General features: G+C 28.1%; 1 protein-coding gene across 1 annotated transcript; it reads left to right on the top strand.

The window, feature by feature from the left end:
* The first annotated feature begins 216 nt into the window (after positions 1-216).
* On the top strand, positions 217-9,970 carry Arl1 (ADP ribosylation factor-like 1). The gene is made up of 4 exons (XM_015516539.2): positions 217-660; positions 8,931-9,147; positions 9,515-9,626; positions 9,686-9,970. Exons 1-4 carry the CDS (start codon positions 657-659, stop codon positions 9,893-9,895), a joined length of 543 nt encoding a protein of 180 aa, XP_015372025.1. The 5' UTR covers positions 217-656; the 3' UTR covers positions 9,896-9,970.
* The last annotated feature ends 3,283 nt before the right edge of the window (positions 9,971-13,253 follow it).

Below are 13,253 nucleotides of genomic sequence, written 5' to 3'. Positions count from 1 at the left end.
AACGTTATAAAAATAATGATAAATAATAATGAATATTTTAAATATTTTATCCCGCCAAATGTAGAACCAATGAGAAAGCTGTATAATCATATGGTTTTATTGCAGAATGGTAATATACTAATATGCACTCAGCATAGTGATTGATAGCGGACGTGGTGACAAGTGACAACGGTTGCGGGCTGATAAGACAACGCAAAAACAAAAACCGTTTTGCTCTTCACCCCCCGCCTTTAATCACACAGTGTCCACAACAACACGCCTTACGTTAACGGCACTACAGCAGCAGCAGTAGCCGTAGACCCTCGTTTGATTATTACTCTGTTCTTTCTTTTTATCGTCGCTTCCACATCAAAACATCGTACATCGAAGTCACACTGGTTTAATACAACTATATCATCATAATAATCAATAATATTTCAACGACGATAATAATAAATTTGACATCTAACATTGCCGAATAACGATCTAGATTACCGCTATCTGATAGCTGTTTATTCGCGTCGACCGGGCTAATTGCTCTGCGCGTTCTGCGTTCTGCAGTCGTTCCGAAGTAGTCATCGTCGTCGAAGTCAAACGAACAGCTAACGTAAAAGAAACAAACAAAATACTATCCACGTTGTCTGTCACCAGCGACCGGCTGCGCTTTCACTTCGACTATGGGTAAGGCCTCGAGCGCAAATGATTGTTTGTTGTGATTCGGCTATGTATAGTTATGTTTGAGGTTTCCAGCCCGGGTTGCAGATCCCATCAGCTTTTGTAGACCTAATGTCCTTCAAATAGAGTTAACGATACCTGTCTGTCCGCCTTTGTCCTCCAGTTTGTGATGTTTGGAGGTATTGTAATGACTATCCGTTGTTCTACCTTTTACCGTTATTCTTGGTGAATGACTGACAATCAAAATCTGATTGTGTTAATTTTTTGGTACTTTGTTTCTCTGTTAGTTTTACATTTGTTTACTGTTGATTATTTATATTTTGATATCTATGATTATACATATTGTATCTATAAAGTGGGCACCATGCCAGTCATACAGAATTGCATTTTCACTCTAACTATTATATTATACCTACACATAATAAGAGTTTAAAATTACAAGTTAAGTCTAATGTTCGTATAACCAAAAGTGTATCGATCATAAAAATATTCTATCGACTACTTGCTTAGTTTGGCTAATTAGTGTCTTTTGGGTTCCTAATTTTAATTATATTACGTACTGGAACCAAATTGAAAAGAACCAGTTCTTAAACTGTAACTGAACTTACTGAATTGAAAGATTTAAATTAACTAGGTTCTTTTAAGTTCTAAAATAAAATTATTTTAACCATCATAATTTATTGTTGTATCATATTTTTATATAAATGATAAGGAATATATAATCTGCTTTTCCTAATATTTCTCATACTATTTTTCAAAAAGTTTTGTTTTCAATATTTTAACAGGTTGAGCGCCACAAGACCCATCTTTGATTTTTATTGCCATGATATAAAAAATTGAAATTTTAAAATTTTAAAATCGTATTTTTCATATTTTAGAAATATATTTAAGTATGTCTTAGAGATCTAAATCGCTGGTTTTTATAATTTTAAGAGATGAGACCCACAATTGGTTCTCATGGCAAAGATAAAGGATATTTGAATTGTTATAGCATATAAAATAATTTATATTCTAGTTTTATTGAATTTTGCTTATATTACTGTAATTAATTGAGCAGTTTTTCTTCCTTGTTCTCTTGCATTTTGTTTATAGCATTTGAAATATCTGCTTCGACCAACCTTCTTTAATTTATGTTTCAAATCTGGATGTAATGCTTCTTTTATAGTTTATCTTTCAACTAATAGTGAACGAAAATCAGTTATTGAAATTTTTGAATAAGATGCTTGCATTTACAACACTAATATTAAGTATTAAACCCATTGCAACTTTTCTACATATACCATTTTAAACTCCTTAATGGATTTGAATATCATGCCATTTGATCTGCTAAATCAATTTATGACTTCCTAGTATTATAGTCTACTACCACTTGAGGTTTTGTTTTTATTGTATTGCGATGTGATATTTGAACTGTCATGTTTAGTACTAAGCATTAACAAATCACGCTTATCCTTCCATTCCAAAACAAGTATATTAGAAGAACTTAATTCTCATTGAACATGATTCTCCTTTTTTTAGCTTCTTTTGGATTTTGTTTACGATTAGATCTCAAGGTCCCAACGAAATGGATTTTCTGTTCTCCTAATAAATCTGCCAAATGAACACTAGTGTACCGATATTATCAACATACATAGTGCGTCCAAAATTTAAATATTCAGCAGCTAAATCAATAACAACCTTTGTAGATACACTAATATTTTGATCAGCTTCTTTTCCAGCGTAAACTTTCATTGCTAAAGTATAGCACGATGGAACACATAATTTAAATATTTTTACTCCATATTTATGAGATTTATTTTGTATGTATTGTTTAAAAAGTAACCTAACCATAAAAGGTATTACTGATTCATCTGGGATATAACAGATATCATAATTTTTAGTTAGTTTCTACTCATTACTCGTCCAACGTTTGTATGAAATACAGCAGATGTACTCCAATAATGGTCATAACTTGGTAACTGAACAAGGCCCATCCATAGAACAAAAATCAAAAAGTTATCATGAATAGATGATAGATTTTTATGTTAATAATAAAACATTATTAGTTATAAATTATAACTCAAAGTACCTAAAATCATATTGTATACTAATTAAGTATCTACATATTAATATTGTGTTATGCAATGCACTAATTTTTAGATATATTTTTAATGTAACAAATAATAACAATATAATTAATTAATAATTTTCATCACTGACTAAAGTTTTAACTATCAGTCAATTCAGAGACTTCCATCAGGTTTAATATACAAATACAAAAATGTATTTGGTGTTGAAAAGAATTTGAACAATCTTAAACAATTTCATCCTCACTACTTGAAAGTTACAGAATAAATAGTAATTTTATACAATTAACTTAGTATAAAGTCTAAAGGAATTCTTTAGAAATAATGTATTGTATTTTATTTACCTGTATTTATTGATCATCTTCAAAATTAGGATCATTGTCTGTGTCATCATAATCACTATACGGTTCCAAATCAGAGTCAAAAATCAATTGTTCAATGCCATTATAACAAATATTAGAATTCATTTTTTCAGACACATGAATATAAACATAATATGAAATTGGAATCATTTTGTTTATTTTAATATTTACTATACCTTAAATATAAATATTTATAATTATATAAATAACACACAGTATTAGCAAGACCCAAGTATGGTTCTCATGGCAATATAAAAAAATTCACCGAGAACCAAATTTGAGTCTCATGGCAACGTTGGAAGAAACTATAAAAACCCACAAGCGCTTAACCTGTTAAATTGTATTATTCTATTAGTTATGTAGGTACATTTAATACAGACTGCAGACTGTATTTTAAATGCAGAATGTACACACAAATATTTATATGTTATACACTTTTTTTTACTTATATAAAATACCTTACAAATTGTGATATTCTAAAATTGTTTCACTAATCTATATTGTATAATATATTTACATTTATGTCTTGAATGATTCATTTAGGTATACTTAAAATTTCAAATACAGTATGCGGAATATTTTTGACAAATAGTTGTTGTGAGTGGTAGGTATAAGAGGATAGTTTTCTTTAATGGACTAGTTTTTATTTAAAAAAAGGAAAATGTTACAATCGATAAACTGGCCTTTCTGGGTTTGACCACCCAAGTACTTCTAAGACAACCTACAATAATCTTCTGGGTTATCTTGCCTACCCAAATATTTCCAAGGTACAAGGTTAGGTTCATTCTAGATTATTGACTACCTCCAAATAGAAATCTAAAGTATAAATCTATAAAAGTACATTCCCACATTGTAGTATGTATTATCATAATATACAATTTAATTTTGTTTTCAATGTACAATTTACTATTAACATATCTTGACATCCGACCATTAACAAATTTATGTCGGTATTTATTTCGACAATAGTAATAGTATTAGGTAGTTTTTAGATATCATTTATGCTGATTGTTGGCATTGCTTAACACCGAATTATAAAAATCATCCGGCTTCAATTACTATACAGTCAATCATATTAATAACTTTGTAGACCCAACTGCTGGAGCACACACTCAAACAATTGAACGCCTTTGGGGATCGGCAAAGTGGCATAACCAAAAACTGGATTGATAAGCTTGCCTTCATCTAGATTCCTATCTAACTGTATTTGTTTGTTGACAAAACTTGGGAAACAATCCATTTTACAGAATTTTTATGGATATTAAGACTTAATTGCCTCTACAAAAAAATTATGAGTTTCGATTTTAATTTTACAATAGTTACAATAAAATAAGAATTTTTTTTTAATCCATTACCATATTATAATACAAATATTTTTATTTGTTTTAAAAATGTCTTTATACCTGGGCATACATTATTTTTAATCTTAATCTATAAAAACAGATTCATATCTGTCTGTTTGTCATTTATGCATTCCTAAAACGGCTGGACCGATTGCAACGAAATTTGGTATAAGTAATATTAGACCTGTGGGCAGAAGATTGGCTATGTTAAAAAGTGATAGGCCAACCTCGGAAGTGGTCAAACAGATATTTTGAGATTTCTGATAGAATTTTTTATTTATTTGTAAATGGTTGTTTTTAGTGATGGTTGCTGATTATTATTATATAACAGGGGTGGCCACAACGAGGCTCGCGAGCCTCATGCGGCTCCCGAGTGAGTATCGTGTGACTCTCGACACCAAACTTGGAGTAAAATTAATTCATAAAATATAATAAGCACTTCTCAAAAGTAAAATCCCATTTCTTAATGTATACCCGCCCAAACAATAACGCTCTGTGTTGTGTAAAAAAACGAATTTTCCTCTATTTGCTATAAAATTAAAAATATGTTTTTATTTTATAAACATACTTACCTATCTTAACAATTTGGCTTATTTCGAAATAACTTCATAAATTTGCGGCTTCTAAAATTAAGGTTAGTGGCCACCCCTGTTATATAACATATATCCTTGAATTATTGTTAACTGTGCACTTCGCAGTTTGTTAAAAATTCTACCTCTTAAATGTGTTTTTGTATTTTTATAATAATAACATAATTTCTTAACAGTTATACTTTCTAAAAAAAGGTTGATCACCATCGATAGTTGTACGCCTTAAGCACAAAAGAAAATGGCTATACGAGCTTTAGAAATGTATTTAAAAATGTATTTCTATTCTGTTTATCCTTTATGTATTCCTAAACGGCTGGACCGATTGCAATAAAATTTGGTACAAAGATATATTAGACATATGGGTAGAAGATAGGCTAAGTTAAAAAGTGATAGGCCTCAAATATCATTTAAGATTATTTGGATTGTCAGATTTTTCTTGAAAAAACTAATAAATTTACATAATGATAAACTAAATTGAATACCATCGTATGATTATTACTTAGTATATTTCTACCTTTATCTGTCAATATAAAAATATACTGCTAGTATAATCATTGGAAACAAATTTAACATACAGTTTGAGACTTTAGGTAGGATTTTAACGGGCTATGAAATGCATGCAGTGTTGAATCCAGGTATACTACAGGGGAGGCATTCGCCCCCCCCCCCCCTGACAAATTCAACTTTCTGACTTTCAACAAAATGTAGGTACTTATTTATTAAATGCACAATACTAATTTAAACATAAATAATTAATAGGTTTCTTATTTATTTTGTAATTTTTTCAATATTTATAATTTCTGAATTGTAATAAATTATAATAATACAATTTATAATATGTGACGACCTTAGATTTAAAAATTAATAATTTGTTTTATAACTTTTTAAATATTTATAATTTCTGAATTGCAATAAATAATAATAATAGGTACCTAATAGATTTATAATGTGTGACAACCTTAGATTGATTTAATAATAAAAACAAATAATTTGTTTTGTAGTTCTATATAAATTTGAAATGTATAAATTATAAATTGTAATAAGAATAATTACCTATTAATATATATAATTCATAATACTAAAATTACGTATCACCATTCACCAATGAAAAAAAAAGTGAGCCCCCCCAGAAAAATTGTCTGGATTCAACACTGAGTGCATGGGTTCAACTAGTATTTAATAAATTGCAGCATTCGAGTTAACCTATGTGTAACAATATAGGTACCTAACTTTATTATGAGTATTTCTTTCATAACTAATTATATAGTAATAATTAGGTATATTATAATTTAGTTCATATATTATCAATAACAGTAGAGATTTAGTCCAATTTTACTTAAATCTCATTGAATATTAAGCTCAGAACTAAGAAATTTCTAGTATTATTATTTATTATTTATTTTTACCCCTTAGTCACTTATTGACTTATTTCATATTATTTTTATATCAATGAAAATAATTTATTTTTGTTTTCTATAAAAATATTCTACATAAATGGATATTATTATGCATTTGATAAATGTTATATGAGAAATGGAGACTAAAAAATAACATATTTTACTGATAACAGAAACAGTACCAACATTTCTGAAACGGATACCTTTAATTTTTGTTATTAAAACCTGTGCCAAACTAAAACACTTATTTTATTTTTGGTGAACCTATACTAGAATTAGTATCAATTAATTCAATATGTTCCAGTCTAAATTTCAGATTTAGAATGAATGCATAGTATAAATTCAGGTTTATTGTCAGTAATCATTTACATAATTTCATAATTCTTATGGTCATTGTAAGTCAAAAAAATGAATGAGAACAAAATGTCATATACCTACATATAATACAAACGAATATAATACAAATTTGATAATTTTTAACAACAGATAATGAAGCTCATGTTAGCTAAAAATATTTATTTTGTTTTATTAATTTTAAATATTAAAAACTCAACAAATAAATTACATGCCTAATGTTTTTATTATAAAATTGGTTGCACCTATGTGTGTGACAATTTTTCAATTTCCAAAGTAACTCTTAAAAGTACGTTTCAGGAATGTAGTGACATTATAGTTAGTGGTGTTTTGATTGATTTATATGTAGATAATGTTATGTTTAAATATTTTTTGTCAACTTGTTCATAATTGCTATTATTTATATAGGTACCTAATTTTATTCATGATTGGCCTTGAAAAAAAGTTTTCCTTATCTTTTTCACACGGTTTTCATTGGATTGTAAAGATAGGAACTTAAAAATAAATTATTTTGTTATATCTATAATCTATATTGGCCGAATATTGATATTACCTAAGAAATTAAATTCTAAAAAGAAAAAAAAAATTAAATTAAATTCCTTAAAAATAAGCTATAAAAGTAGGTTAAATGAATTGTTTTGTTTTTATAGTTTATTTTATTAGTTGAGTATTTATTTATTTTCAATAAAAACATTTGGTTGTTGGTAATAAAAGTGATTCATATTCACAAAACTGTTTAATTTTGATTTCAGTTAAAAATTTGGAGTTAATTTTTTTTCCAAATTGAAAATAACTTTTAGTTGGTATTTTTTTTTTTAAACAGCAAAAAGCATAAAATTCATAACTATCCCAAAAAAGCTTTCAAAGGTAAATTAAATAATCTAATGTATAGGGACATTTATTCTGCTACATCAATCACATTTAAGCTTCTTTAAACTAAAAGTAGTAAAAAAAAGTATATGCTATCCAAATATATTTTAAGTTATAATCTCATCTGCATAGTGTTTTGTTTCTTATTGTTTCTAATAAAATCTGTAATGGCAAGTATATTTTTTCTTTTAACTGTGAGATCAGATAGGAATAAATTGTTGGAGCCCACTGGGCAAGTATCTATCTTGTTAAATTTAGCATGGCCATGAGATGTCTAGTTAGGTGTTTCAAGCAGTAAGTTATAGAAAATATAAATATTATTCACATTTTCTATACTTTTTAAAATTAAAATAATAATCTTGGGTGTTATAAAATACCTATGGTTTTTTATGTTAATTTTTCAATATTTAAAAAAAAAAGTAATAAATGTATGTTAGGTTATAAATACAAGAAATAATTTAGTGATTTACCTATAAAGCTTTATTTCACATAAAATATAATCAATTCAAAATTACTAATATTTTAATTTTCAATGTGCTATGTATTAATTTTTGATACTTCTAATAAAACAAAACTTAAGGTATAATACAAAATTGAAATTATTTTTGTAAGGTGTCTGGTGTTTTTAGAAAATACCATAGTTCTACATTAGGCCTAAGTGGCTTAAATTTATGGTAGAAAAAATAATAATTAAAGAACACAAAAAAAAACATTAGATGTCTACTGTCTGTTGCAGGCCGATAAAATTATGTTCAACCAATAAATAATGGGTAGATAAAATAACGTCTGAATCAATTGGTATCAGATAATATTATGAATTATGAAAGTATTATTATAATAAGTAATATTATTTATTTTAGTAATTGAGTATTAGTTATGGTTACTTTGATTCAAATCTTGGCAATTAGTGTATCTTTATTTTTATTACTTAACTTTATTCGTTTAAAATAGATGAATTTGTGAAAAATAAAGTAATGCATATCTAATTTGATACCTATAATTATGTGAAAATAAATAAGTTAATTATTTAATTATTAATGAATACTAAGTTATTATAAAATAAAAATGTAAATTACTTATAGAATTGAGAATTTTTTAAATACTTTTCAATAAATAGTATACTATTTCTTATACTATTATTATTATTATTGTTATTATTATTTCTTTATTTCCATATAAAATTTGTTTTGTTAATATCACATTATAACTAAAATAAAATAAATAATATATTACCTTTTTGGCTTAAAAATGTATAATGTATCTAGTATAAAAATTGTAAATTATAATTTTTCAGGGGGATTTTACAGTTATTTCAAGAATCTATTTGGTGAAAAAGAACTGAGAATTTTAATCTTGGGCTTAGATGGCGCAGGAAAGACTACCATATTGTATAGGTTACAAGTTGGTGAAGTTGTTACTACTATTCCAACAATAGGATTCAATGTCGAGCAAGTTACTTATAAAAATATTAAATTTCAAGTTTGGGATCTTGGAGGCCAAACGTCCATTAGGTAATATTTTATTTTTTAATGTAATTTCTTACATACGTTTTTTTGAATTGCATAATATTTAATATAAAATATAAAATATAAATATAAAACATAAATACATAATATGTATAATAATACATAAAAATAGTAGGTAAACCTTTATCCAACATCATAAATTGGTACTCATCTATCAGATCCATTATACTTTATAATAAAATATAAATTTATTTCTCTTATTTTAAATGGCTTTGTAGAAAAATAATTATTCATATTTTGTTTAATATTTTATATCATTATTCCAAAATTATTACTCATCTTAAAGTATAAGAAAAGTGTTCTAGTTAAAAATTAATTGTTTTAATTTTTAATTTAATCATTTATTTTATAGGCCATATTGGAGGTGTTATTATTCAAATACAGATGCTGTAGTATATGTAATCGATTCAGTTGATCGAGAAAGAATGGGTATAGCTAAAGACGAATTGATGTATATGTTAAAAGTAAGCTACATCTTAGTTTAATGTTTCTGGAGTTGATTTTAATTTTCACGAATTTATAGGAAGAAGAACTAAATGGTGCTATATTAACAATATTGGCCAACAAACAAGATGTTGAGGGTTGTATGAATGTAACTGAGATACATCAAGCTCTTGGATTAGATTCTTTAAAAAACCGAACATTCCAAATATTTAAAACATCAGCCAAAAAAGGTATAGGACTTGATGAGGCTATGGATTGGCTTTGTAACACTCTACAAAATCACAAATAATGAAATGCTATGTTTATTATATTTCTATTGTAATTAGAAAATTGTACAAATAAAATGTTATAATGTTTAATTAAATCCTCTCTATTAAATGAAAATGTTAATTCAATTACATAAAGATGGCTATTAAATTATTAGCTGTGATATTATATTTTATTCTCCACAGCTAGTTTTTTACGTTTCAAACATTTTATTATTATTTAGTTTTCATACTTATATATAAATAATATAAAAGTACAAATAATGCAGTTAGGCGGCTGAATGCAATTATTTGACATATTTAAACCTATAATAAAATAAAAACTATATATAATATAGAATATGGTCCAATTTAGATTTGAATTTGTTAACTTTTTTTTTTGTATTGTCGGAAAGTATGTTTTTTTTTGTCTATTTAAGTACAAGTTTATTTGACTAATAAAGGGTAACATTAATCATAATAATACATTATCTATAATAATGATATATATAAATTGAAAACACATTTTCTTCATTATCTGAAAAATAAAGGATAAGAAATCAAATTTTGTTTTTTGAATAAAAATTAAGTGGTCACTACTTAGTGAATTTCTTTATTAGTTATGCCTTTTATAGTCTTATTGATGTAAAAACCCATAGATTACATGATGTTTATCAGCAGTTATTTGTAAGAATCCAAGTTGTCATCATCAATGATATCGTTGACGAGAATTTAATATATATCTGAAGAGATACATATCTTTCTTTCTTCTTTCTTTTAGGCATTTTAAAGACCATTAAGGTCCATTGCCGCAGCAACAACATCCCTCCACTTCTCCCTGTCCCTTGACACTTTTTCTCCATTCTCTATCCCTATCATTCTGAGGTAATCCTTAATTCTATCTGCCCACCGTTGACTCTGGGTCGTTTTGTGCTAGGTCTCCATCTCGTTGTGTTCCCCAGTACTCCTTCCGATCTCCAAACATGACCTGACCATCTTAATCTACTACTCTTCATAATTCCTATAATATTGGCTTTTCCAAATAACCTTCTCAACTCTTCATTTGTCCTGACTTCAAACTCACCTACATCATTCTTTTTTGGTCCATACATTTTTCGGAGTATTTTCCTTTCAAAAACACCCAATTTGTTTTCATCCGTTAGATGGTTGCCCATGCGTATAGTACTACGGGTCTAATTAAAACTTTGTACAATGTTATCTTTGATCTTCTTGAGAGTAATTTTGATTTGAATAGTGTTGATAGTCCAAAGTAGCATCTGTTTGCTGTTATCAGCCTTTCTTTTATTTCTTCGTGACTATTCGCGTTTTCATTCACCCACGCTCCAAGGTATTTGAAGTGTTCTACTCTTTCAAATGAATAACCTTCTATTTCTAAATTTCTCTCCGTGTGATGTTTCCTGGATAATATTATGTATTTTGTTTTCTCTTCATTTACGCTAAGACCGATTTCTGCCCCTTTCCTTATTAGTTCTTTTGCGGATTGTTTTAGACTTTCCTCATTTTCTGTAGTTATCACTAAATCATCAGCATACGCTACAATTGCAAGCTGTTGGTTATCACTGATTTTTATTCTTTTGGCCTTGCTAAGGACTTGTCTCACCACTGACTCTAAGACAATGTTAAACAAAGCCGGTGACAAAGCGTCTTCTTGTCTGATACCTGTCGACACTAGGAATTCATTTGAGTAGTCTCCTCCAAAATTCACCTTGCATTTAGAGCCTTGTACGCACGATTGAGCTTTTCTGGTATTCCTATCCGGGCCATTACATTCCACAATTTATTTCTATCTATCGAGCCGTATGCTGCTTTGAAATCCACAAATAGCACATGTACGTCTTTATTGAATTCATTGCTTTTTTCTGCAACATGTTTAATTATATGAATCTGATCTATAGTCTATTTACCTACCATGAATCCTGCCTGGTATTCTCCAATAACTTCTTTAATAAATGATTTCAATCTGTTTAATAGGAGGTTAGATAATACTTTGTACGAAGTGTATAACAGAGAAATTCCTCTATAGTTCTTTGGATCCATTTTATCTCCCTTTTTATGTACCGGGCATAGGACAGACATTTTCCATGATTCTGGAATCTCCTCCTGTTCCCATATATCAGTAATTAGGTTGTGAAGTTGTTGAGTCAGCTTCTTTTCTCCGTTTTTTAGGCATTCAGGGACTACTTCATCAATTCCAGGGGCCTTTCCATTTTTCAGCATTTCTAATCCCATTTCTATTTTTTGTATCGTTGGTTTGTCCAATAGTTCTTCCGCCGTTACATTAACTTCTATTGTGGTCCTATTTTTTTGTCGATTCAACATCTCTTCAAATATCCTTTTAAATTCATTTGCTATTTTACCTTTATCAGTTATAATGGTTCCATCATCTTTTCTTACCATCAATGTTTTCGGTCTATACCCTGTTCTTTACTTTTTCAAACAGAGTTTTTATATTATTTTTGTTGTTGTTATTTTCTATTTCTGTAACTCTTTGTTTTTCCCATAGTCTCTTGGCCATTCTTATTGTTTTTTTTGCTTCTCTTTGTTTACTTGCTAGATTTCTTTTCTTTTAATTACTCGGATTCTGTATCACCTTCAGGCGCGCTTTGTCTCTTATTTCTAAGGCTTTTTTGCAGTTTTCATCAAACCACATTTTCTTTTTTTCACTTTGTGTGTTTCCCAATATTCTTTCCGATGTATCTTTGATTACTTGCACTACTTTCTCCCATGTATTATTTATGTCTGATTCCTGGTTTATTCGTTGTAATTCTTCATTCAGTCTATCCTGATACAATTTTACTACATTAGTTTCCAATATGTCTCTGTTAATTCGTTTTTTCCGGAATTTCTTCTCTGTTTTTCCACTGATATTCTAAAATGTATCTTAACTCTTACCAGGAAGTGGTCAGATATTGCACTGCTTCCTCTCATGCTTCTTACATCCCTGACGTTTGACCTTATCCGATTGTCTACTAGTACATGGTCTATTTGGTTCCTTATCCTAACACATAGTGACATCCATGTCTGTTTATGCATATTTTTATGATGGAACCTTGTGCTACTTACGACTATATTTCTGTTTGACGCAAATGTAACAAGCATACTACCATTTTCATTCGTTTCTCTGTGTAGGCTTTCTTTCCCAATTGTCGGTCTATATGTTATCTCTTTGCCAATTTTGGCGTTGAAATCTCCTAGTAGTAGTATTTTTGGTTTCCAGTTTGGTAGACTATCATATAGTATTTCCAACTCATCATAGAAAGCAGTTTTTATGTCATCGTTAGTCCTCCGTTGGTGCGTAACAATTAATCATTATTACGTTGTACCATTTACATTTAAGTTCTAATATGTATATTGTATAGGCATATTGATTATAATTATATA

This window comes from Diuraphis noxia, unplaced genomic scaffold, assembly GCF_037042655.1.
Source record: "Diuraphis noxia isolate RWA-SAM2 unplaced genomic scaffold, SU_Dnox_SAM2 contig0001, whole genome shotgun sequence".
NCBI lineage: Eukaryota > Metazoa > Arthropoda > Insecta > Hemiptera > Aphididae > Diuraphis > Diuraphis noxia.
The sequence above is the reverse complement of the archived record's forward strand: the minus strand, read 5'-3'. Positions and strand labels throughout refer to the sequence as shown.

Bases quoted from the DNA above. Each gene is read 5' to 3' on its own strand.
- Arl1 (XM_015516539.2), top strand. The intron at 9,148-9,514 runs GTAATATTTTAT...TTTATTTTATAG, and splicing joins GGAGGCCAAACGTCCATTAG to GCCATATTGGAGGTGTTATT. The intron at 9,627-9,685 runs GTAAGCTACATC...ACGAATTTATAG, and splicing joins AATTGATGTATATGTTAAAA to GAAGAAGAACTAAATGGTGC.